The sequence below is a fragment of the Aythya ferina genome (assembly GCF_964211825.1).
Source record: "Aythya ferina genome assembly, chromosome: 11".
NCBI classification, from domain to species: Eukaryota; Metazoa; Chordata; class Aves; order Anseriformes; family Anatidae; genus Aythya; species Aythya ferina.
Window position 1 is genome coordinate 14,362,308 of NC_140307.1, and position 23,916 is coordinate 14,386,223.

General features: G+C 36.1%; 1 protein-coding gene across 17 annotated transcripts in view; it reads left to right on the plus strand.

Annotated features, from left to right (window-relative positions):
- HERC1 (HECT and RLD domain containing E3 ubiquitin protein ligase family member 1) overlaps positions 1-23,916 on the plus strand; it is a 106,089-nt gene that overhangs the window by 80,707 nt on the left and 1,466 nt on the right. For 13 of the 17 annotated variants that reach the window (XM_084531602.1, XM_084531591.1, XM_084531606.1 and 10 more), the window contains 27 exons: positions 632-891; positions 1,467-1,594; positions 3,698-3,825; positions 5,056-5,247; positions 6,105-6,235; positions 7,122-7,321; positions 7,868-7,982; positions 8,506-8,652; positions 9,173-9,274; positions 11,744-11,917; positions 12,230-12,523; positions 13,273-13,338; positions 13,427-13,552; positions 14,205-14,343; positions 14,800-14,981; positions 15,667-15,822; positions 16,263-16,385; positions 16,977-17,079; positions 17,737-17,906; positions 18,799-18,937; positions 19,131-19,300; positions 19,694-19,863; positions 20,047-20,212; positions 21,460-21,536; positions 21,956-22,208; positions 22,456-22,608; positions 23,493-23,798. In XM_084531602.1, the coding sequence (XP_084387728.1) occupies positions 632-891; positions 1,467-1,594; positions 3,698-3,825; positions 5,056-5,247; positions 6,105-6,235; positions 7,122-7,321; positions 7,868-7,982; positions 8,506-8,652; positions 9,173-9,274; positions 11,744-11,917; positions 12,230-12,523; positions 13,273-13,338; positions 13,427-13,552; positions 14,205-14,343; positions 14,800-14,981; positions 15,667-15,822; positions 16,263-16,385; positions 16,977-17,079; positions 17,737-17,906; positions 18,799-18,937; positions 19,131-19,300; positions 19,694-19,863; positions 20,047-20,212; positions 21,460-21,536; positions 21,956-22,208; positions 22,456-22,608; positions 23,493-23,798 (4,370 nt within the window). The remainder of the gene's footprint in view (positions 1-631; positions 892-1,466; positions 1,595-3,697; positions 3,826-5,055; positions 5,248-6,104; positions 6,236-7,121; positions 7,322-7,867; positions 7,983-8,505; positions 8,653-9,172; positions 9,275-11,743; positions 11,918-12,229; positions 12,524-13,272; positions 13,339-13,426; positions 13,553-14,204; positions 14,344-14,799; positions 14,982-15,666; positions 15,823-16,262; positions 16,386-16,976; positions 17,080-17,736; positions 17,907-18,798; positions 18,938-19,130; positions 19,301-19,693; positions 19,864-20,046; positions 20,213-21,459; positions 21,537-21,955; positions 22,209-22,455; positions 22,609-23,492; positions 23,799-23,916) is intronic. The other 4 variants (XM_084531603.1, XM_084531597.1, XM_084531596.1 and 1 more) reach the window with 2 other exon arrangements.

Genomic DNA, 23,916 nt, shown 5'->3' on the forward strand with positions numbered 1-23,916 from the left:
GAAGTAGTCTTATAGTTCAGTACACAAATTTTATTTAGAAATATGGTGTTTTATTACATTCCTGTATCTTCCATCACTTGAAAAGAAATCTGAGTGTTTTTGTGTATTCAAAATCATGTAGGTATAGCATTCAGCCTCAGTTGTGCCACATGATAAAATCAAAGGGAAAAACAGTTGATTCCTGCCACCCAAGTACTTTTTTGTCTCAGAAAAGTTTGTTGCCTCTGCTGTGAGAAGTCAGGGAAACAAAAAACAACTTTTGTGCCTCCACAGAAGACTTTTGTTGTATTCAGGGGAGGGAAGGACATAATGGTGACAGCAGCTTATCTCTGTCAGAGGAGGCATTTTGCTGTTTAGACAGCACTTGTGCTTTGAATAACCATTTTCCGTATGGTGGGAATAAGACTACTCATAATTCTCTTGTTTAGTTTTTGTGTAAATTTAAGGGAGGTTATTTTTCTCTTGGTATCAGAAGATACTTTTTTTCTAATAGTTACTGTTAGTTGCAACATTCTTATAAAAAAGTTGTTGATCTTTTAATTTTTTTTCTGGAAATTATAGCTAATGCTGTGTTCGTTTGTGTACTTCTGTTTGGTACTCATCTAGGCATCATCTCATTGTTTTGTTTAAGCAGGTTTAATTGCCCATTTGTATGCCCATCCTTCCTATGATCCTTCTGCTGTAGGCCCTCTGGAGCTGGCTAATGCACTAGCAGCTTGCTGCCTTTCTTCAAGGTTATCTTCGCAACATAGGCAGTGGGCTGCTCAGCAGCTGGTGCGAACTCTTGCAGCTCATGATCGAGATAATCAAACTATTCCTCAGACCCTCGCTGATATGGGGGGAGACTTACGAAAATGTTCCTTCATAAAATTAGAGGCTCATCAGAACAGGGTAAGCATGATTTCTGCCAAAATTGCATGAATTTTAATAGTCTACTTCTTCTGCAGAATACAGAAAACATAAAATAGTTTTAGTCTACAAATACACTGACTGAAATGATTTACCACAAAAAGTAATTTTTGGTGATAAACTATATTACTGCTTCAGGGTACTTCTCGTACAGAAAAATGCCTAAGTTCTTTGAAGCTTTTATTTAAGGAGACATGAAACTGTTCTCAGCACATTTAGTTAGTATAATCACCGTAAGTTTTTTTTTAGACTAGATCATAATTTGAAGAAGCTTTTCTGTCGTAGTAGTTAACATCTATTCTTGTGCAATAGTGGCCTGTGGAGCAGTGGGTCTGAACAAATAGCAGCATTCAATAACAGCATAAAATATGCTTAGTGACAGTACATTGTACTGCAAATGTAGAAAACTGTATTGGGTTTGGTGGTTATAGTATATTTCAGTAATATAGCTAATGCTGTGTCCTGGTGGTTAAAGTTGGCATTAATATTAGTAAACAAATATACCTTAGGTTTAGGTTTAAACTCCAATTTTGCCATGATTGCTTTGACATTTGTAGGTCATGACATGTGTTTGGTGCAATAAAAAGGGACTTCTGGCAACTAGTGGAAATGATGGTACCATAAGAGTGTGGAATGTTACCAAGAAGCAGTACTCATTGCAACAAACGTGTGTGCTCAACAAATTGTAAGTTAATTATTTGTAATAATCACATACTTAATATAAGTTGTAACTGTGCAAGATAATGAAAGGAGCCAATCACACAATTTCTCCTACATGGACATTATTTCATCTTTTTTGTTCTTGGAACTGTTGCTGTGTTTATGGTAAGCAATGTAAATTAAGTGTCTTAAAACAGAAAACACAACTTAAATATCAAGCTGATAAGAGTCAGTATAAGGAGATCATGTTAAAACTGTTTAAAAATAGTCTTAATAATTTCATCTAATGATGAATGAGTAAAATAAAAACTGTAAGGGCCTGTCATACATGAGGAAAAAAATAGGTTAAATGTTCCTTCAGTGTGTATCAGTGAACAGGTAAAATGTATAACAAGATAATAATGAATGTAGTGGTTTCAGTGAAGTGTCAGAAAAGAATTTGTGACTTCTGGGCTTCAGGAATTTAGAGTAATACTCTTTCAGCAGAGTGTCTGGATAGTACATTTGTGTCATTTGGATGTGTCCAAAAAAGAAGAAAGATTACAATATGGCAATCCCTTAGTACAGTTTATGCGATTTTAAATCGGGGAGAATAAAGAAGCAGTAGTGAACTAAAAGGTTGTTTCATGATGATTTCTTAGCAGTCTTTATTAGTTTGCTTGCGTGCTACTGTTAGATGCTGCCTTAAAAGTAACAAACAGAATGACATGCAGCTTGACTTTGAAGATTGAAATGAGACCAGCTTCTTTCTTTACCAGATGTTTGATATCCAGGTGGCAGAAGAGTGTGTTTCCTGTAAAGTAGATCAAGAGTTCAGTACTTTCTTGGGCTTCATTTCTAACAATTCAACAATGGCTTTAAATGCAAACACAGCATAGTTCTATTTATATTCATTACTGTGGAGGATAAGTGTCAATCATTAAAGGTGGAGTTGTACTTTTGTTTTTTAGCCCCTAGAGATGATCATAAGAAAAGGCATTATCCCTTCTTTGTGATAGAATTATCTCCTCTTTGTGAGGATGCTTTTTTTTTTTTTTTTTTTTTTGAGTTTGGAGGAGTATTGTTTAAATGTTACTAGATGACTATTCTATGATACAATATTACTATCTGTTCTGTTACTTTTTTATGTTAATATGTTCCATATGTTATGTTAATGTGTTAATGTTATTTATAATAGTTAAAAAAATCACATTGCCTGTTGTATTCACAAACGAACTGTCTCCTGCTTGAGCAAGAAGACACTAGCATACTCTTGCTGCATCACCAAAAGTGCAGGGGTGATGCAGTATTTGGTCTGTAATAAGTATCCTGACTTAAAACCTTCATTTTCTTGTAACTAAGATAAGTAAAACTTCACCTGTCCTGTATGTTGTTAGGGGAAATAAAACATAACAGAGGTTCTGTTACAGTTAGTCAAGCAAGCTTTAAAGTAGAATTTTTGTTTTAACAGGAGGAAGAGTTTAGGCTAGAACTGAGAGCAAGATGCACATCTTTTCTTTCTTTTGTTCAGCCTATTCTGTTTCATTTCATGACTTCCTGGAAAGCTTTGTCCTCACCAAAGATGTTAAATTTGAGATATGAGTAGGTGTCACCCAGTGCTACAGGGAGAGGCAGGTTCTTTTAGGGATCCTGGATAGAATGAGGACTGGCCACAGGGTTGTGGTTATTATTAGAGCTTTATCATCACATAAAATTTATAGCAATCAGTGCATCTTATTGTTATCTAGAATCTTAATCAGTTAGTGTAGCTTATCATTAAAAAGAATTTCTAGCAATTGGCATAGCTTATCACAATAATTATACAATTAATTATTAATTATAATTATTAATCAGGATCATCAATCAATTATAATTAATAGTCATAATATTATTATTACTATTTATATATTAATATTATAATAATTATAATAATTCAGATATATTTCTTAGAAATTAGGGTAGCTTTCTTTTAGAAATGAGCATAGCTTTCATATTATCTAGAATTTTTAGTCACCTAAACTCTTTAGTTACATGGACCCTCTGCAGATGAGGTCAAATTCTTAATAATCAGCATGCAATACAATAATCATAATCTACTCTGCGTAAAGGAAATGCCCTTTTTCAATTACTTTATTTTATCCTGTTACAGAGAAGGTGATTCTGAAGAAAGTCTGGGGTCACCCAGTGACCTTAGTTTGTCTCTTGTCTGTTGGAGCATCAGTGGCAAGTATCTGGCTGGAGCTACGGAAAAGATGGTGAACATATGGCAAGTCAATGGTATGCTCTAACTACCGGTGAACGCTTTACCATAAAATTTATTTCTAGGGAAGCTGCTATAGCGCTGAATCTTTGTTTACCTAACTATTTGTGTGTGCTTTCCAATTTAAATACCTGCCATCTTCCATAATATCTTCTCAACCTGTTCAGTTAGAGGAAGGCACTAACCACAAATTGATGCATGCTTTATAATTAATTCAGTAGAAAACTGAGCACCGGATATGAATTCTTGTTGTATGTGATGTTTAGGTTTGAAGTTTGGTCACTCTTGGTGTTTTGTTTGCAAATATGGTATCTTCCCATAGTCCACAAGACTTAGTTTTCTACAAAAGGCACAGAGAATGCCAAAATTGGCTGAAACAGATGCAGGGATGGATTACAGTGGAAGAGGTGGAAAACCTGCTGAGAGCACAATGACTAAGCTCGGTTTTATGTAGCTGAACAAAAGAGTCTCAGAGGAATAAGATTATAAATCAATACAGTAGGAAGGTAACCGCTAAAAGCCCAGAGAGCAAAAGCAACTGTCTAAGCAAAAACGAATAGGGTTACCACTAGAAGAAATGGAAGTAGTCCGTGAATAACTTCAAGAATGTTTCTGGTGTTAAAAAGATTGTGATATCAAATAGTTTATAAGGAGGGATAATGACTGAGAAAGAAATACTTTAAAATGTATTAGATAAATTTTTAAGGTTGTATTGTGATAGGGAGGACTGAGCCTGATTCAGAAAGGTCGTTCCTAATTCCTCAATTCAGTTTGCAAGTGTCTCTGAATGGATTCTCTTACATCCTTCCTGTAATTTTTGCTGCATTTAACCAGTTCAGAGTAATACCTTCAGAACTCCCATGAGAGGAAGAATGTTAGTCACTGTGTTGCTTTTAATCTCTGAAGAAACGTTATTCTGCAGTTCTGCACTTAGGAAAATCACTGCTGCCGCAGTCCATGTTAATAAGCAGTCCACAGGAAAAGTATAAATTGTATGAGTACTGAAGAATTTAGCTTCCTCCTTTAATGAAACTACTTAACTTGACTGAAAATTGAGATTTGTTAGCTAGATTTTGAGTCTGTGGAGATTAGTGGTCCACTGCTTCATGGTCTTGTAATCTATGTGAATTTGTAGCATGTCCTAGCTGTCAATAGGGTCTTTTGATATTTTCCCATGGAAAGTATTTCTGTTGCATTATTTTCTTTATGAAGATGAAGCAGTTTAAAAGGTTTTTTTGGGTTCCTAGGAGGAAAAGGATTATTAGATCTTCAGCCTCACTGGGTATCTGCATTAGCTTGGCCAGAAGAAGGGCCAGCTGCAGCATGGAAAGGAGAATTGCTATTAATTGGTCGTATGGATGGGTCTCTTGGACTTATTGAAGTTGTGGATATTTCAACCATGCACCGGATAGAATTGGAACACTGCTACAGAAAGGATGGTAGGCGACTATTTTAATATTTAAACAGAGCTTAACATTAAAAATCCCCCCCACCCCCTTAAATATTTTAACAAGTATATAATCCCTATTTTTATTATTGTTCATGGGGATGCAACTTCTGATACTTTGCTCACAAGCATCATTCACTTGTGTTCATGGGAGCAAGAAAGTGTGGAATCTGTCTGCACCTAGGTTCCTTTTACAGCAAAGACCAACAGTTTATAGTGGCCTAGTCAAATCGTGACATTCCTTGTCGTCATAAAAAAATAAATTAATATAGATTCTCTGCAGCGTCTGCTCTCTCTAAAAAAGGCAGGTAGACAGTATCATCTGAATTCCATAATTACTGCTATTTTTCTTGTATAGTTCCAGTCCCAGGGGACATCAAATAGCACATCTTAGGTAGCGTTTTGTGGTTTTGCGTATTGTTTCTCTAAGAAATGTAATTTTTTTTTTGGCAGAATCGAGTGAGTTGCTATCGAGGTACTAACAAAGGCTGAAGTGGCTTTCAGTAGTTTTCTTAGAAGCATTCCAATTTCAGACACATGTATAGGATTTCGTCTACTTTTTTCTTTTCCTTAGCATAGATAATTTTCACCATGTCAGGAATGTAAATCCAGTTATTGTAACAAAGAAGAGTGGAAAAAAAATCTAACCGGGATCTCAACATCTGTGATTACAGGGGCACTTGCTTCTCTCTTTACTATACAAATTCAAGAAAATTCTCAGACAAAAAGTATGTCAGGTAACCTTGGTGGGGAGGGCAAGTTTTCATGCACTTAATATTTTAGGCAATTACACTTGCACACCTTTTGGCAGGAGTAATTAATTAAGTTTTGTGTTACCTGTTTACATAGTTTCCGTCACATGCCTTGCCTGGTTCAGTGAAGACAGACCATTTGCAGTTGGTTATTCAGATGGAAAGTTGCTGATAGGAACAAAGGAACCACTTGAAAAAGGAGAAATTGTTCTAGTTGACGCACACAAGGTAGAGTTACTCATTTTAAAACTAATCTATAATTTCTGCAGGTAACAGTCTGTTTAAGTTGTTTTCTGTATTTGGAAATTAATTATAAAATCAAGCATATATTTATAATGTCTATTTCTGACATGCTAAATACAATACAGTTAAGAGGAAGAGTATACCAAATTTAAAAAAAAAAAAAAAAGAAAAAAAAGAAAAAAGAATTACAGCCTTTTTTGCTATTGGAGATTGTGAAGTGTATGGGCATACAGCAATGGGTATGTATTATGGGCATCTGGATTTAAAAAGACTTCATTCGTAAAAGCACTTAACAAATATTAAAAATATTAATTTTGGTCAGGCCCCATGTTTTTGTAAAGCTTAAGTTACTGTGCAAAGCAAAAGATATTTTTCTAAATATGCAGCTGTAAAGGTTTTGATCTTTTGCTTTGGTGTATATAAGTCAAGAATAATTTGACTAATGAGTTAATTAGATTAGTAAGAGAATTTCCCAAAGGAAAGTTTATTAAAAACCTCTTAAGTGCTTCCATGAATTTGTCTTAAATATTTGAAGTGTGGTAGTCACAGAAGTGAGCAAGCTGTGGTGATAAAACTATACTTGGCTTTTCCAGTATGGGCTCTTCTTTCCTACATTGGTTAGGCTCAGTATGTCATCAGTCCCATTGCCTAATAGACTTATGAAGCCAATACCTTTAAGGCTGAAATTAAAAAATATAAAAAGTGAGCGTTCTGAAAAGTATCATTCATATTATTTTTTACTTGTTATGATGTGAGAATAAAATGTTCTTTGTTATTAGTAATTAAACGTTGCATTAGCTCTGGCAATTAAATTTCCTCTGTTCTTACTGTGTTACTTCACACTAACATTCAATTTTTAAAAATCTAATAGGATATGATTGTTAGTATGAAGTGGGATCCAACTGGTAAGATTCTCCTGACATGTGCCAAAGAAGAAACAGTGAAACTCTGGGGATATATGGGAGGGTCTTGGAGACGTCTGCATTCACTGCCCCATCCAGCTCTTGTGAATGGCATTGCCTGGTGTGCTCTTCCAGGGAAAGGACCCAAGTTACAGCTTTTACTAGCTACGTATGTAATTTTTTTGTTTGTTTTAGCTCTTTTGCAGTTGGGTGTTCTTTTACTAGTAGTAGTATCTTTCTTTTTTTTAATTCTGCTGGTCATTAATGTCTAAAACAAACATAAGTTCTGTGTTTTTTCAAATAATGTTTACTCAGTAAGCCATTTTTAATGAGATCCATAAAGCACCCACATTTAAATGGAAAGTGTGGGTCTGGTCATGTTTACTGTTTTCTCTATGTCATAAGACCTGTGCATGGTGAACCTGTGCTTGAAATTTGTTGTTTTCCTGCAAATATATTTTTCTTTTTTTTTTGAGATTATGGTGTTAGTAAAAAATTGGAAAGCATTGGGATGAGGGTTGGGAGTTTAGGGAGTGGAATAGGAGGAATGTATTTATCCATGGTTAACACTCCTTTCCACTTTAGATGATCTATGTGATCAATATAGTGTTATAGAAAGGTGGTGCCAACTGATTTTTTCAGGATGTTTTGTTAGTTAAAACTTTATATTAATACCTTTACTTTTTTTTTTCTGATTTAACGTGACTACCTTCAGAGGATGCCACAATGGTTTGGTGTGTGTCTGGACTGTTCCCCAGGACATAGTAACCACATTGCAGTCCAGCTCAACATACTCAGAAGGGTGGTGGGACCAAGAAACAAGTGCCAAGGTAGAAGAAGTAGTGTTTAAGAAATTTCCTTTGCTTGTTCTGAAACTGGGGAGGAGGGAAATGTGAACAAATTACTCAAATCTCAAATTTACTAAGAGAACGTGTTTGCTAAATATATAACATTTGTAGGTATTTTCAGAACAGGAAATGAAAAATCACAGGTTTAAGTGAATTTTATTTAGCTAAAGAGTGTATTTTGAACTGTTTCAATTTTTTAAAGTTGTTAAATTTATACCAAAATTCACTAAGTGTTTTAAATTCTTTCTAGATAAAATTAAGTCACAATAAATTTAACCAATATAAAATTAAATTGTAATGCAATCTTTAATGTTGATGTCATTTTGTACAGGGAGAAAAGATGATAACATGACAAAGATATTTATAATTTTGGACTTTATTATCCTGTGTAAATTACTACATCTCTACAAATTATCAGTGTTTATTACAGGATATAGAAGTTATATAATGCTATTCCTTTTTCTGTAACAAATTCATTGTTCCATAACTATGAAATAATTTGCAGGATGGATACAGAAAACCAGTAGAAGTCAAGTGTGTATTTCAGCTGAGAGGCCATATTACTCCTGTTCGGACTGTTGCATTCAGTCCTGATGGACTGGCATTAGTATCTGGTGGACTTGGAGGTCTCATGAATATTTGGTCTTTACGGGTAAGATTATCTTAGAGCTGGCATGAGTATTTTTTTAGTGTAAGTATCTCAAATGGTCAAATAATCAGACTTCTTTTTTTTTGTTTTCCCCCAGTATGTTACAAATGAGAGGAAGTGTAGTGTAAAATAATGGTATGATGTTATACTTAGTAAAAGATAAATTTAAATTATACTTAACATTCAAGCACTTTGTATTTTAGGGTTCTACTAATTCACTCTTTAGTCTTGGTCATGTTAGGCCTTGCAGAAGCAGCAACTCTTGTTACTACAAGAACAATTTACTACAAGAACTTGTCCAAGAATCAGACAATGTTTGGTATTAAACACTTCTAAACCCTTTGTTATGTTATGTCCTTTGTATGATAAAATTGCTAGATGGATTTTTGCTTTTAGTATAGACATTTCATTTTTTAATAAATTATTGAACAGCATGGGAGTATATCATCCCTAAGTAATATACTTTGTATTTAAGTAGAAAAGTAGCTGTATACACACTGACACAAAACACTTCTTTCCTTAGGATGGTTCAGTATTACAGAGTGTTGTAATAGGTTCTGGAGCTATTCAGACTGCAGTATGGATACCTGAAGTTGGAGTAGCTGCGTGTTCTAACAGATCAAAGGTGATACTGTGTGTTAAAGTAATCTTTTAAATTTTTGTATTATTTAGAATTATCTTATTGAAATAAAATCTTTTATTTATTTTTTTTTAAAGAAGTATGCAGGCAGGTCCAATCTCTGTTTATTGGCTTATGTTATCCAAAGATATTTGTTTACAAAGCTGCATGATCTGTTCTGAAAGTAGTAGGACTCACTTTTTTAAAAAAAATTTATTCATGAGAATAGAACAAACGATTAGAATTTTTTAAAGTAGCAGCCTTCCGCATCAACACACTGCTGTCAACGAGTTTTCCAGTTTTCGTACACCTCCAGGAACGCCTGGACCGGAATGCTGTTAAGCTCCCTCGTCACGGTCTCTTGAAGCGCCTCTGCCAATGTGTGATGCTTCCCCTTGAGCGTTGATTTTATTCTTGGGAATAGAAAAAAGTCTGACGGGGCCAAGTCAGGGCTGTAGGGGGGCCGAGGCAGCGTTGCCACCTTGTGCTGGGCAAGATACTCCACTACGCGGAACGCTGTGTGGCTCGGCGCATTGTAATGGTGCAGCCGCCAATTGTTGATGATGGCTGGGCGGACACGAGCAATGCGTTTTCGCAGTCTTGTGAGGACTTCCACGTAAAAAACTGCATTAACTGTTTGTCCGGGTGGTACAAACTCTTAGTGGATGACTCTATGTCAATCAAAACAGCAAATGAGCATGGACTTTAGCTTGGATTTGCTCATTTGTGCTTTCTTGGGGCGTGGGGAAGCAGGGGTGTGCCGTTTTGTGCTCTGCCGCTTACTCTCCGGGTCTTACTCAAACACCCACGTCTCGTCACCGGTCACTACATTGTCCAAAAAGTCGGGCTCCTCATTCACATGCTGAAGAAGATCCTGGCAGATCGCTTTCCGGTTGGCCTTTTGCTCCTCTGACAACACTCGCGGCACAAACTTCGTGTACACTTTCCTCATGGCTAAGTTTTCTTTCACCATCTCAAAAACTTGGGTTTGAGGAATGCTCAAGTCATCAGCAATCATTCTGATACTCATCCTGCGATCACGGTTCAGTAAATTTTTCACTCGCGACACATTTTCGTTGGTCTTGCTGATCGAAGGGCGTCCGGAGTGGTCGTTGTCTTCCACTCTTTCCCTACCTTCTCGGAACAGCTTGTGCCCCTCAAAAACACCTGATGGCAGCATCACTGTAGGCCTCCTTAATCATGTCGTGAGTCTCTTTGCCCGTTTTACCAAGCTTTACACAAAATTTGATCGCGTATCGCTGCTCCAGTAAATGCTCCATGATTCTCCGTGACGAGGCGTTTCGACAGGTGTTCACAGTACAAGCGACCTGCTCTCTTCAACGGCCAACAGCTGACTGCCAATTTTTCCCAGCGTTCCCAATATCCCCCTCCACCGATCCTGCGCGCGCAGACCACCTTTCGTCCGCCCGTTCGCCCAGGAAAAAGCCAGTCCTACTACTTTCAGAACAGACCATGGCTGTAACTGACAGTCTATCTAACCCTGTTATATTTGCAAGCTATGTTGCTTTGACTTTCAACTATCACTTAACCCTAAAAAGATTTTTATTTTTTTTTTTTTTGAAGTATCCCACGTTGAGTTTTGGGCAGTGGAGGTGGAGGAGGGAGGAAACCTTCTGAGCTGGGGGTTATAAAGGATGCTGCACACTGGTTATATCAACTTTTCTGTTTAACGGTGGCAGCTGTAAATGGGCCACAAAAATAGGATAAAGACACTTAATTTTTTGTTTATGCAACATGAAAAAATGTTTCATTTCCCAAAACAAATAAAACTCTGTAGGGATTTAATTTAGTCTCAACCAGCCTCAAGAACTTTTTTTAAGGAGCAGCAGAATTTACTTCAATGTTTTCTGTGTCAAGAACTTCTGGTACCTGAACAGAAGCTTTATAAGTGGCAATATTTAGAAACCTGCATGTGTCCTGCACTTCCTCAAGTAATTAAAAAAACAGAAAACAACAACAGAAACTCCCCACAGCTGATTATTCCAAAAGATGACATTTTTGTGAGCAAAGTTAAACATGGCACAGGTTACAGTTTCTGTTATTAGAGTCATGGTACATTTGATTCTAAATATTTGGGGATTTTTTGAAAGTCTTCTCTGAATTCGGCCCAGATGTTGAAGATCATATTGCAAGGCTAATCCTTAATTAAGGTTACAACAGCAGTCACTGAAATGAACTCTGCTTATTAACATCTGTTTGCATTCTTCCTTGGAATGATAATCCTAATGTTGCCTCAAGAATGTGATGTTAACTTGTGAGGAAGAGGCGTATTGATAGAGCTATTCCATGGTGATTCCAGCAGATTATTCACCAGAAGACATAAAAAATACTGAAGTTTATGTATTTTCTGGCCCCTTTGGAAACTAAGATAATTGGTGATAAATCAGTGGAGCTGAACAATGCTGTTCTATGATTTTAAAATTTCTAATGTGTCTTGTGGCTGCTGTTATACAGGATGTGTTGGTAGTGAACTGTACCTCAGAGTGGATATCTTCCAATCATGTCCTTGCAACGTGTAGGACTGCACTGAAACAGCAAGGAGTTCTAGGATTAAATATGGCTCCTTGCATGCGAGCTTTCTTGGAACGTTTGCCAATAATGCTTCAGGAACAGTATGCTTATGAAAAGGTAAGAAAAGTTAATGAGAATACTTAAAATTCATGTCTGACTTAAGATCACTGTTTGAATCTCTGCTGGTTTCAGTGTTTCAAGACTGAAAACCCAAGACTTTTCTACGTCCTTTTTGCAATTACCTTTCAGTGTTCTCAAAACTAGCAGCCTTTTAGTTTGAGAATATTTAAAATCCTAGAAAAAATTTAAGTGTGGAAGAAAGTATTTGTCTATAGGACTAGCTTTGAAGGACTCCTGTTTCTGAATTGATGAATATATACTCCTAACTTTGCATGTTTGATTTCTCTCTCCCATTCCCCTCACCTTTAGCCCCATGTTGTTTGTGGAGACCAGCTTGTTCATAGTCCTTATATGCAATGCTTGGCATCACTCGCTGTGGGCCTTCATCTAGATCAGCTGTTGTGCAATCCTCCAGTACCACCTCATCACCAGAACTGCCTCCCTGATCCTTCAGCCTGGAGTCCCACAGAATGGGCCTGGCTAGAGTGTTTCTCAACTACCATAAAAGCTGCCGAAGCCCTGGCCAAGGGAGCACAGTTCCCAGAATCTTTTACTGTTCCAGACCTTGAGCCTGTTCCAGAGGATGAACTTACTCTCCTAATGGTAAAATGTGCTATACTGCCTTAAGAACAAAGAATATTAGTGTTAAGCATATGGTATGATGCAGTTAACATCTCTGGACTGTAAATATTTATAACGTATATTTATATATACACATAAGCACCAGCAATAGGTTTATTTTTAAATTAACTATTACAGAGTATACTGTAAAGATTGTTCACTGTGTGTGTAGTCATGAATGCAAGTCAGTTGCATATTGAGGGGAAGAAAAAAAACAGTAATTTTCTTACGTGATAAAAGCAAGAAATCTAGAGCTCAACTACACTGATTTCAGACTAACTTTCTGGCACATTCCTACACTGAATTATTTTGGCAGAGGTAACTGTCTTTGTAACTTGTTACAATATGTCAACCAAAATAAGAATGTTAGATTAAGAAAATATTATCAGCAAGATATCTTCAGACAGTGTTTGCATTTAAAGCTTCAAAAAACCCTAACAAGTATCTGTAAAAGGGAAAAGATTATTTCATCCCAATGTCTTATTTTATTTTTTGATTGCAAGCCATGGATAATTGTGCCATTGATAGATCGGCATAGTAAGGAAATAAGCTTGGTCTATAGACAAAATTCAAGTATTTTAGTCTGCATACAGTCATTTTTATTTTTGTATATTTAGAATGATTTGAATGAGCATATTGTTATTAGTCAAAAAATAAATACGCGTTGCATAACAGCTAAATAATGTGCCTCTCCTGAACTGAATGTCGTAACTGTGCCTTTTGTTGCATAGGATAACAGTAAATGGATCAATGGTATGGACGAACAGATAATGTCTTGGGCAACATCAAGGCCAGAGGTTAGTAAGATTGAATTTTATTTGTTTCAACATGGTAAGCTTTTGAAAGTACTCTTTTTCTAAAGCATTCTTTCATGCTATGCAATAGGATTGGCACTTGGGAGGCAAATGTGATGTGTATCTGTGGGGAGCAGGAAGACACGGACAGTTAGCAGAAGCTGGTAGAAATGTCATGATACCAGTAGCAGCACCTTCATTCTCTCAGGCTCAGCAGGTAATCACTTAAACACGTTTTTATTTTTATTGATTTATAACATGTATTATTGTTTGTTTGTCAAAATCTCTACCTAAATGTCTTCAATTTGTTGTTTGAATTTACTGCGAACTACCCTCAAACATGTATTTTCACTAAAGAAGTCTTTAATTATTTGACAATTTCAAATTAAGCCATTGAAATCTGACAAAGCAAAATTGCTTGATAGGGGCATGACTTGAAAATACCCAAACAGCTCTAGCATAATTCATGTGCCCATTTTGTTTTCTGGGTTAAAATTAACATTTAGGATGGAAACGTCAAGATAAATCTTACGTAGGAGCATATTCTGATTTCTTTCACTGGAAGATCTTCATGGTCCCTTCCAACTCCAACCCAAGCCATTCTATGATTTGATGGTTCTTTAAGAAGGTTTGCCAAAACTAGTAGCAAGAATCAATGAAATAATATGTATTAAGATGTGATTAGATGCTAAAACTCCATTAAACATGGGATGAATGATGCTAATAGGGTTGTTATGAAGGTATTTGTAGTGTGACAGAATCTGTGGTCTTGACAAAAAAAAAAAAAAGATGGTACATTTTAACACAGGACTTACAACATTGCTGCATCTAAAACAAAAATAACACACTCGTGTATTCTTCTTGACTAGGTTGTTTGTGGTCAGAATTGTACTTTTGTCATTCAAGCTAATGGCACAGTTTTGGCTTGTGGAGAAGGGAGCTATGGACGACTGGGACAAGGAAATTCAGATGATCTTCATGTGTTAACAGTCATTTCAGCACTGCAGGGTAAGACTGGTTCGAAATTACTTGATTGATAGAGAACAAATAAGTATTTTGGCATTTAATATTATTTGTCTAGACACTTTTCACAGATTGACATACCGAACCATTGTAGTCATTAAATAAATTGAACAAATAAACTAGTCTTTTTATTTCTTCTCATGATTTAAGTAGTGACATCTTAAAATTCCTTAATTTTCAGAAGGCTTTGAGGAAAAGTGTTTGCCCAAGATAGCAACATTTCATTTCAAAACTAACAGCAGGTCAGAAGCATAGGTTGCACAAGAGAAGTTGAAGAGTTCCTTCAAAATAAAAATAAAATAATTGATATAAGAAAAAACTATACATTGTTGCTTCCTTTCCCTGGCCTTAATGTGCTGCCACTAGGTGCACTTGGTGGATGCATATGAAGAGTTCATTATAATTTACTGTAAGCGCTGTTTTCTCACTTTTCTTTAATAGGCTTTGTTGTAACACAGCTGGTAACCTCTTGTGGATCTGATGGACATTCCATGGCTTTAACAGAAAGTGGGGAAGTCTTTAGCTGGGGTGATGGAGATTATGGCAAACTGGGACATGGGAACAGCGACCGACAGCGCAGGCCTAGACAAATAGAGGCTCTGCAAGGAGAAGAAGTGGTGCAGGTACCACAGCATTTTTTATTCCTTCTTATAAACTGCAGATATTGTGACTTAGTGCTAGGAATACTGGCTTGGGGTAACCAGTACAGATAGTGATAGAGATGTTCCAAAGCCATTGTCAGTCTTGCCAATTTGAATTCAGATATTGAATGAAAACAGGCAACTTCTAACTTCTCTCTAAGTATTATGAAGCAAGTTGATAATTCCCACTTGAAGAATGTTATAATCACAAAACTCACTGGTGGTTAGTGATGTTACTTGACACTCGTTATTTGAGAAGACGAAAAATTTGGAAGAGCCTGGAAGTAAGGGATGATCCAAATGGCTGTCAAAACACAGGCACAACTTAGTATTTTCTCTCGGTCTTTCTCAGGTCTTTGACCTTTAAAGTAAGTCACCAGTCCTCCTCCTTACTAAGTGTGCTTTATAACAGTCCAAAAAAAGATACCTGGGTTTGTCTGAAAGCCTTTATGTACACAGGTATCCACCTGTCTTCCTCCTAACTTTACTGTGAGGGAAAACAAAAAGAGGTAGAATGTTGAGTCATTAATACTACAATATCTGTACTTTACATCTTTATAAAGTAAATATGTGCTATGTGTGAGAAGGGTATTACATATTTATATGTGTAATATTTTTCCCCGAAAATATAAATTACATGTATAAATTACAATTATTTTATTTCTAGATGTCATGTGGCTTCAAACACTCAGCTGTAGTGACAGCAGATGGCAAACTTTTTACATTTGGAAATGGTGATTATGGTCGATTAGGGCTTGGAAATACTTCCAATAAGAAACTTCCAGAAAGAGTGACAGCGCTGGAGGGTTACCAGATTGGACAGGCATGGTTTATTTCAAATTGTCATCGTATCTTTGTTTAAAGCTAATATTCTCAGTATATTTTAGTGTTCTGTTTTTTAATTTTGGCTGTTATTTTGATTGTAATAGCAGATTTTGAGTATGTGTATTGTTTTCAGATTTCTTTCCTGGCTTTTGATCCTCTTTCTGCAATACTGCAACCTCTACCCCACTTTTTTTTTAAAGCATTGCAAAGTTTCAATATGTAGGCATTAAGTATGAATTAATGAGCTAGAAAAAATAACACAACTAATGTGGTCCTAAATGTCTTCAAAACACTATATGAAGCAATAAAAATTTCAGTGCCTTTAAAGGGATAGTTATTTTCTAAAATGTGTTTTTTCTTTTTTAGAAGGTATTTGGGTTGTACAAGTTTGTAGTAAGTTGGCAAAAACTATAGTAATAACATATTTCTTTGAACCAGGTGGCTTGTGGACTCAATCATACTGTAGCTGTGTCAACTGATGGCTCAATGGTTTGGGCTTTTGGAGATGGAGATTATGGTAAACTTGGTTTGGGAAATTCCACTGCAAAATCGTCACCACAGGTTAGAATTCACAAGGGAAATTACTCTTTCAATTACTCTTTCAATGCTTAATGTATTGCACAGAGTTCAGAGTGTAGTTCTCAGAATTTAACTTAGTAATTCCAGAGGCTATACTACTCCAATAAAATCTAGCATAAATAATTCTGATCATATGTTATACTAAGCATGACACTCTAAAGCATCTCATGTAAACCAGTCTCACCTTATGTCAGAGATAATACAAATAGTGACAGTCATAGAATTAGCTTACATCAGAGGTTCCTTATTTTGGAATTTGTGGGGAAGGTTGTTTCCACACTGGCAGGCTTCCTCTGATGCCACCCCCACCAATCACCAATAAATTAAAGGCATTTTGAATCATTGCACATAGAATAAGACGTTAGTTCTGTTAAAGAAAAAGAGAAAACTGTGTCTCAGTTTCTTGTAGTCATGTACAGGCATTAATTAGAGTAATGTTGTATTGTATACATTGCATTGTGGGAATTATAAATTTTATCTTTGGAAGCAGAAGTTACATATGTAATTCATATTTGCTTTCTGTTTGTACCCTCATAACATCATAGCTTTTTGTCCTCTCATTTACCCCCTTAGAAAGTGGATATTCTGTGTGGAATTGGAATAAAAAAAGTTGCCTGTGGAACCCAGTTTTCTGTTGCATTGACAAAAGATGGTCACGTATACACTTTTGGACAAGGTAGGGCAATCTAGTATTTAGATCTTTCCATCTACATGTTTCTGTGTATTGAAAGTGAAAATGAAGAATACTAAGATGCATTTATAAGAGTGACCTAATGTGGATTTTGGAAGTACAGCAATGCAGTATTAACATAGGCCTAAAATACAGATTTGTGGCTGTATCTAGTTTGATCTCACAAAAACTGGCTTTCAAAATACTATAATTTAGCTTTTGAAGAGTGTTTTCGTTAATCTTTATCAAATTTCACCCATCCAAATGCATTGGGTTACTTGAATGTTCACTTTGCCAAATAAATCGTATACCTACACAAATCGTTCAAAATTCTGGACAGGCAAGTTGCCAGCTACACTGAAATAAACATATTTGCTCTTAAGTCAGTTAACTCCTGTGTGTTGAGAAATTTATACGCTTAGATGTAGAAGCCTTGTTTTAATAAATTTTAGTTTTGTTTCAGATTTGAAGTGAAAATAACAATTTTGGCAATATTAATGAGTACATGTAAGATTTTGTAGGAAATGTACACTACATTTCTCTATTTAGTCCCAGTTCTAAGAGTACCAAAGAGTTGCTTTTTGTCCCTCCCTGACTTTGCCTGCAAGTAAAATTCATTTTTTGATGTTCTTTACATATGTGGATATTTCCTTGCAATTTCAGATCGCCTTATAGGTTTGCCAGAAGGCCGAGCTCGAAATCACAACAGACCCCAGCAAGTTCCAGTACTGTCAGGAGTCTTTATTGAAGACATAGCTGTAGGAGCAGAGCATACACTTGCTTTATCTTCTACAGGGGATGTATATGCATGGGGTAGCAACTCTGAAGGACAGGTATCTACTATTTCCTGTTTATTTCTAACCTTTATAAGGCTAATTATACTTTATAGATGTCGTTGTAATGTATACCTTTTGGTGGAAAATCAAACTCTCCCCTGTCCCTCAGATGGCTCCTGTAAGAGAAGGGCAAAGTTGCTGCTCTGATACTTCAGGATTGAGTATTTGAGAATCCTTGTTGAGCGAGTTGTTTAGAATAGTTTCTGAAAGAAATATGTCTATTTTTAAAATGATGCTTACACTGTATTTTTGAAAGAGAAATGCTTATTAGTGTAAAAAAAAAAAAAAAAAAAAAAAAAAGAGAGAGAAACTTGGTTCTGAAAGCCTATTTTATGTTTTTCCTTGCAGTTTAAAAAGCTTGGTTTATACGGTGTAGGAATAATTTTTTATACTCTTATGATACAAAGTTACTGCTTTTAGAAAATGAAATTCAAAGCCATAGGTAAAAAGTCAGAATAGGTTCAGTAGACATTCTCTTTACACAGATTGTGTTTTCATAAACTATTGTAGGAGCTTCTACGCTACAGCAAAAGTGGTATTTAAATGGCACAGAACAGGCATGAGCTGTATTGACTATGCATGAGAGGTTGTGCATAGATGAATTTCTCAGTGTACAAAAGATCTTGCAAAGAATCTGTAGCTGTTTTAAGGTTGCTTTGCCACCTAAATTTGCTTCTTCCATTAAGTGTGGATGTAACATTTTATCCAAAATAAAAGATATACGATAGCATAATAAAAGATTAAAAGCTAAATATTTTAACCCAGTATATGTTGTTGATAAGTATCACTCTTTACTGCTTGCTCTGAATCTTTGCTGAGAGTGTTTTAGAAGTATTTCCACAGTTGTTGATTCTTCTTTGTGCCTTTTCCATCTGTTACAAATTGTCAGCTTGGACTTGGCCATACCAACCATGTCAGAGAACCAACCCTAATAACAGTCCTGCAAGGAAAAAATATTCGACAGATTTCAGCAGGACGTTGCCACAGTGCTGCCTGGACAGCACCACCTGTTCCACCAAGAGCTCCAGGTAAAAAATGGGTAGTTTGTATGGTCATTTGATTTAGTCTTTTTGTTTCCCAAGAGATGAATGCAACTGGAGCCTTGGAACATTTGGACAAATTTGTTTTGTTTTACATCTATTAAGTTTTCAAATTGTCTTAGTCTCTGAATTTTGCTACCCTTTATGATGAAATAATGCATTCTTTCTTTTACTGTGGTAGGTGTTTCAGTGCCTTTACAGCTTGGTTTACCTGACTCCATTCCACCGCAGTATGGGGCACTGAAAGAAGTGAGCATTCATACAGTAAGAGCAAGGCTCAGACTGCTGTACCATTTTTCTGACCTCATGTACTCTTCGTGGAGATTACTTAACCTCAGTCCCAATAACCAGGTAAAATTCCATTTGAAAAATACAGCTTAGCTGTGTTGTGTTGTGCCATGTCACTAGGAAGTTTTTCACCAGATTAAGACAGACCTTATTGGTAGGTTCTGTAGGGTTGGTTTGTTTGGTTTTTATTTATTTATTTATTTTATAAACAAAATATACCGATCTGGATTAAGCCAGACATTTTCAAATACCATTGTATATTTTCATTTATGCTAATACTGACATGTCAATGTTTTAGTTTCCAAAAACTTAGTAGCCTCAAAGCTATAAACATGAAGTAATAACCTGTTTCTTGAAATACTGAAGTACTGGTGATTAATTATAAAAGTTTTTATTCTTTAAAGAATTGAATTAATGAACTTTATTAATGTTTATTCTATTACCGCTTTATTGCAGAACAGTACATCTCATTACAATGCTGGAACGTGGGGAATAGTTCAAGGACAGCTAAGACCCTTGCTAGCACCACGAGTGTACACACTCCCCATGGTACGCTCTATAGGAAAAACTATGGTTCAGGGAAAAAACTATGGGCCTCTGATTACTGTAAAAAGAATATCAACCAGGTCAGTATTCTTTTTATAGGGAATGTATTTGATAACAAATACTGATACTCATACATTTTCCAGAACTTCTGGTATACCATGCTCTCTCTATACAACTTTATTATGACCAAGTGACTTCACTAGCCTTTACATTTTTATGAGTTACATTGTATGGCTGTGTTTTTTTATTCTCTTTTTCAAAAGAGGTCGGAAATGCAAGCCCATTTTTGTACAGATAGCAAGACAAGTGGTAAAGCTGAATGCATCAGACCTTCGCCTACCTTCCCGTGCCTGGAAAGTGAAACTGGTTGGAGAAGGAGCCGATGATGCAGGGGGAGTGTTTGATGACACTATTACAGAAATGTGTCAGGTATGAAAAGCCAATTACTTCAAAATGCCTGGTAGAGCTTTTGTTATATCTGGTGTTTGTTTGTATTTGTCAGATTTCCTTATGCAGCACGTTAAGTTCTTATTCTTCAGTCCTTTGCCATAGTACTAGAATTGTCTACTTACGGATGTCTCTGAGGAAAAATAAACCTTCTTCAAATTGTGGCAATGAGATGCAAAAAAGCCACACTGTAACTTAGTGTTAAAATAGGCCACCTTGAAGTTCCACAATAGCTGCTACATGTTATGGGAGCATTTTGCAAACCCCCATTCTGTCCAGCCAATATTTTCTATAAGATTGTATGCTACAATACAGTTACACCTCTGTCAGGGGTTTCTAACATGTGAAAATCTGTTACCTCTTGGGTTCAGTGCTGGAAAGGAGTTCAGTGGCAGAAAGTAAGTATTTTTACTATGACCGTAGCCAGAATATTGTTGCTATACAGTTTCATCTGGAAACTGAGGTCTATGGGCTAGGACTAAGATCTGGTTGCTTTTAAGGCACAACTATGATTGTAGCCAGGAGAAGGATTGAAAAGTATACTGGCTGGAGAACTGTGGTTGTTCCTTGACTCTTCCAGGAGTCTTATATCCCAAAGAACAAGAATTAATGCTATCAAAAGAGGATAATTAATAGACCTGCCTAGTCTGGGACAGGGGAACAGCCATAGATAGTGATGAAGCTGGAATTGGAGTTACGGTTAGGATATAGGATGGAAGAAACTAAAGAACTCTGTTTATTAATGATATTTCTAATACCTGTTAGACCAGAGAGGGTTGATTCAGATAAGGACTTGAGGCCTAACTTATAGATTCTTTCCTAGGCAGTTTACATTAACAGTGAGGTGTAATGAGGGCTCAGAACATAATCCATTGAAAAATTTGATACATTGGTATTTCATGCAAAAAGCTGCACTTAGCAGGGTGTATAGCTTAGAGCTTTTGTTCATTTCTAGAACAGGTACCTGGGAATATATCACAGAGTAGTCACAGCAAAACAATGGTTATAGTCTGACATACAGGCAGGCTTTCAAATAAACATGATTTTTTTAAGGAAAACCAGCCCTGCCATTGTTGCTTTCTCTTAAGTATTGCAAAAGATTTTTTAAGAAGTAATAATCACTGTCATAGACTATTCTGTCTTGTAATGCTGTAATGTAAAAATATTTCTGTAATAGGTTTCTTGTACGTGTGTCTAAGAATGCTTTTCTTTGGTTGTTGATTTTTAAGGAACTGGAAACTGGAGTAGTAGACCTACTTATTCCTTCTCCAAATGCTACTGCTGAAGTAGGCTACAATAGGGATAGGTAAGTTGTCCAGGATTTCTTTTTATTGACAGTTGTAAGTTGGTGAAAATCAGCTTCTATTAACTACCTTTTACCAAATGGAAAGACTTCATGAGTGTCCCTAGTACATTCTTTTCCTTCAGGTTGTGATGTTACTTTGACATGAAGGAGAAGGTGTGGTTTAAATGTGAACTTTCTGGATTGCTGATACAGAATTTAGTATAACATTAAGAATTTCAGTATTTGTGGTCAGGGTTAAATTTGCCCATCTTGGCCTCCTTTATTTCAACAGTTAAAAATAACATTAATCTACTTATTTGGACACCTCTTGCTGATAATTGTGTTGGCAGTTACAATGCTGTGCTTAGAAATACTTCTTTTGCCTCTAATGAAGTAGCACAGAAATTATACTATAGTCTTTTGACTGTCTTTTCTTCCAGGTTTCTCTTTAACCCTTCAGCATGTTTAGATGAACATCTGATGCAGTTTAAATTCTTGGGTATTCTCATGGGTGTAGCTATTCGTACAAAAAAGCCATTAGATCTTCATTTGGCTCCAATGGTCTGGAAGCAACTTTGTTGTATCCCACTCATCTTGGAGGATTTGGAGGAGGTAGATCTGCTCTATGTGCAGACCCTCAACAGCATTCTTCACATTGAAGACAGTGGGATTACTGAAGAAAATTTCCATGAGGTAAGATGCAAAAGTTGGAGCTTCTGCGTTTATTCTGAAAGTGGTCACTGTTACCAGATTGACCTTAATCTCAGTATTTATTTTATTGTATGATTAAATATTTCCATTATTGGGATAACAAGGCCTTGATAAGCGTTCGGAATAGTTCATGACCTAAATATATTTCTAGGTGACTGATAGTAAAATGTTGAACCTAGATCACTTGATTGACTTACACTAAACATAGTTTTTCTGTTTTGCCTAACAGATGATTCCTTTAGATTCTTTTGTTGGTCAAAGTGCTGATGGTAAAATGGTTCCCATAATCCCTGGAGGGAACAGTATCCCACTTACCTTTTCAAACAGGAAAGAATATGTGGAGAGGGCAATTGAGTACAGACTTCATGAAATGGACCGTCAGGTAAGAATCTCATCGTGATCCTCTCCACATTGTTAACATGAACAGCATTTTTGATTTGTGTAAGTTTCCATTACAGTTTATAAGGGAATATGAAAAGCTGGAAAGGATTTTTTCCCTACAAACTCCTATAGTTCTTTTTAGTTGTATGTTTTTGCTGTTGTTCTAAGTCAGTTATATTTTTTCTTAGCAATTGCTCACTTGACAAAAGAGTACTGGAAATGAGAACTTCTTTTTCATTAGAGTAGTTCCATTGCAACTGTCAATTCTTGAGAAACTTCATCACAGTTGTGTGCAGTATGCACTGTTACTAGACACGACAGCAACATAGAGTCTAGCTGAAGTAAATATTGTGGACAGACATTCATTTAACTGAAAACTTTCTCATCTGCTTTAGCAAAGAAACTACAAATACAGCATTAAATGTTCTGAGGAGTATTAATTACCTATTTGCATATTTCTGTGTGTTTTGTCACTCATATAGTGAAGTTTGCAAAAGCACTATGATAATTAGATGTTAGGAATATTCTTTTCCTTTTTCTCAAGATATAAATACATGCAGAATTGCAGAATTCTAACCTGTGTTAGAAAAATAAGCTACTAACCTGTACTTTAAGTTCTGCTGTATTGCGTCAGAATCTTTTCTTTTATGTGTAATTACTTTTAAAAGTAGCTTTGTTTAATAATACTTGTAATATTCACCAGAATTTTGAGAGGTTGTTGACCGTGCAGGGTATGCATGTGTGAGAGGTTGTATTTGGCAGATGTTCTCTCTCCTTACCCTGTTCATTAGCAGATACATGGCCTTTGCATTTATTTGGATGGTACAATAAGTGGCAGAAATAGGACAATTGCACTTACAATGTTTCTTCTTTTTTGGGCAATAGGTGGCTGCTGTAAGAGAAGGAATGTCTTGGATTGTTCCAGTTCCCTTGTTGTCTCTTCTGACTGCTAAGCAGTTGGAACAAATGGTCTGTGGAATGCCAGAAATATCAGTTGAAGTTCTGAAGAAAGTTGTGCGTTACAGAGAAGTTGATGAACAGCATCAGCTAGTACAGTGGTTCTGGCATACCCTTGAAGAATTTTCAAATGAGGAGAGAGTGCTTTTCATGAGGTTTGTGTCAGGAAGATCTCGATTGCCAGCCAACACAGCTGATATCTCTCAGCGATTCCAAATAATGAAGGTTGATAGGGTAAGATGATGGTTTTATTTTTATTATTATTAATATTATTCCTGTCTAGTTTAATCTGTCCTTTGGCAATAGCAGCCAGGTTTCCATAACTAAATTTACAGAGAAAGTCAGGGATAGG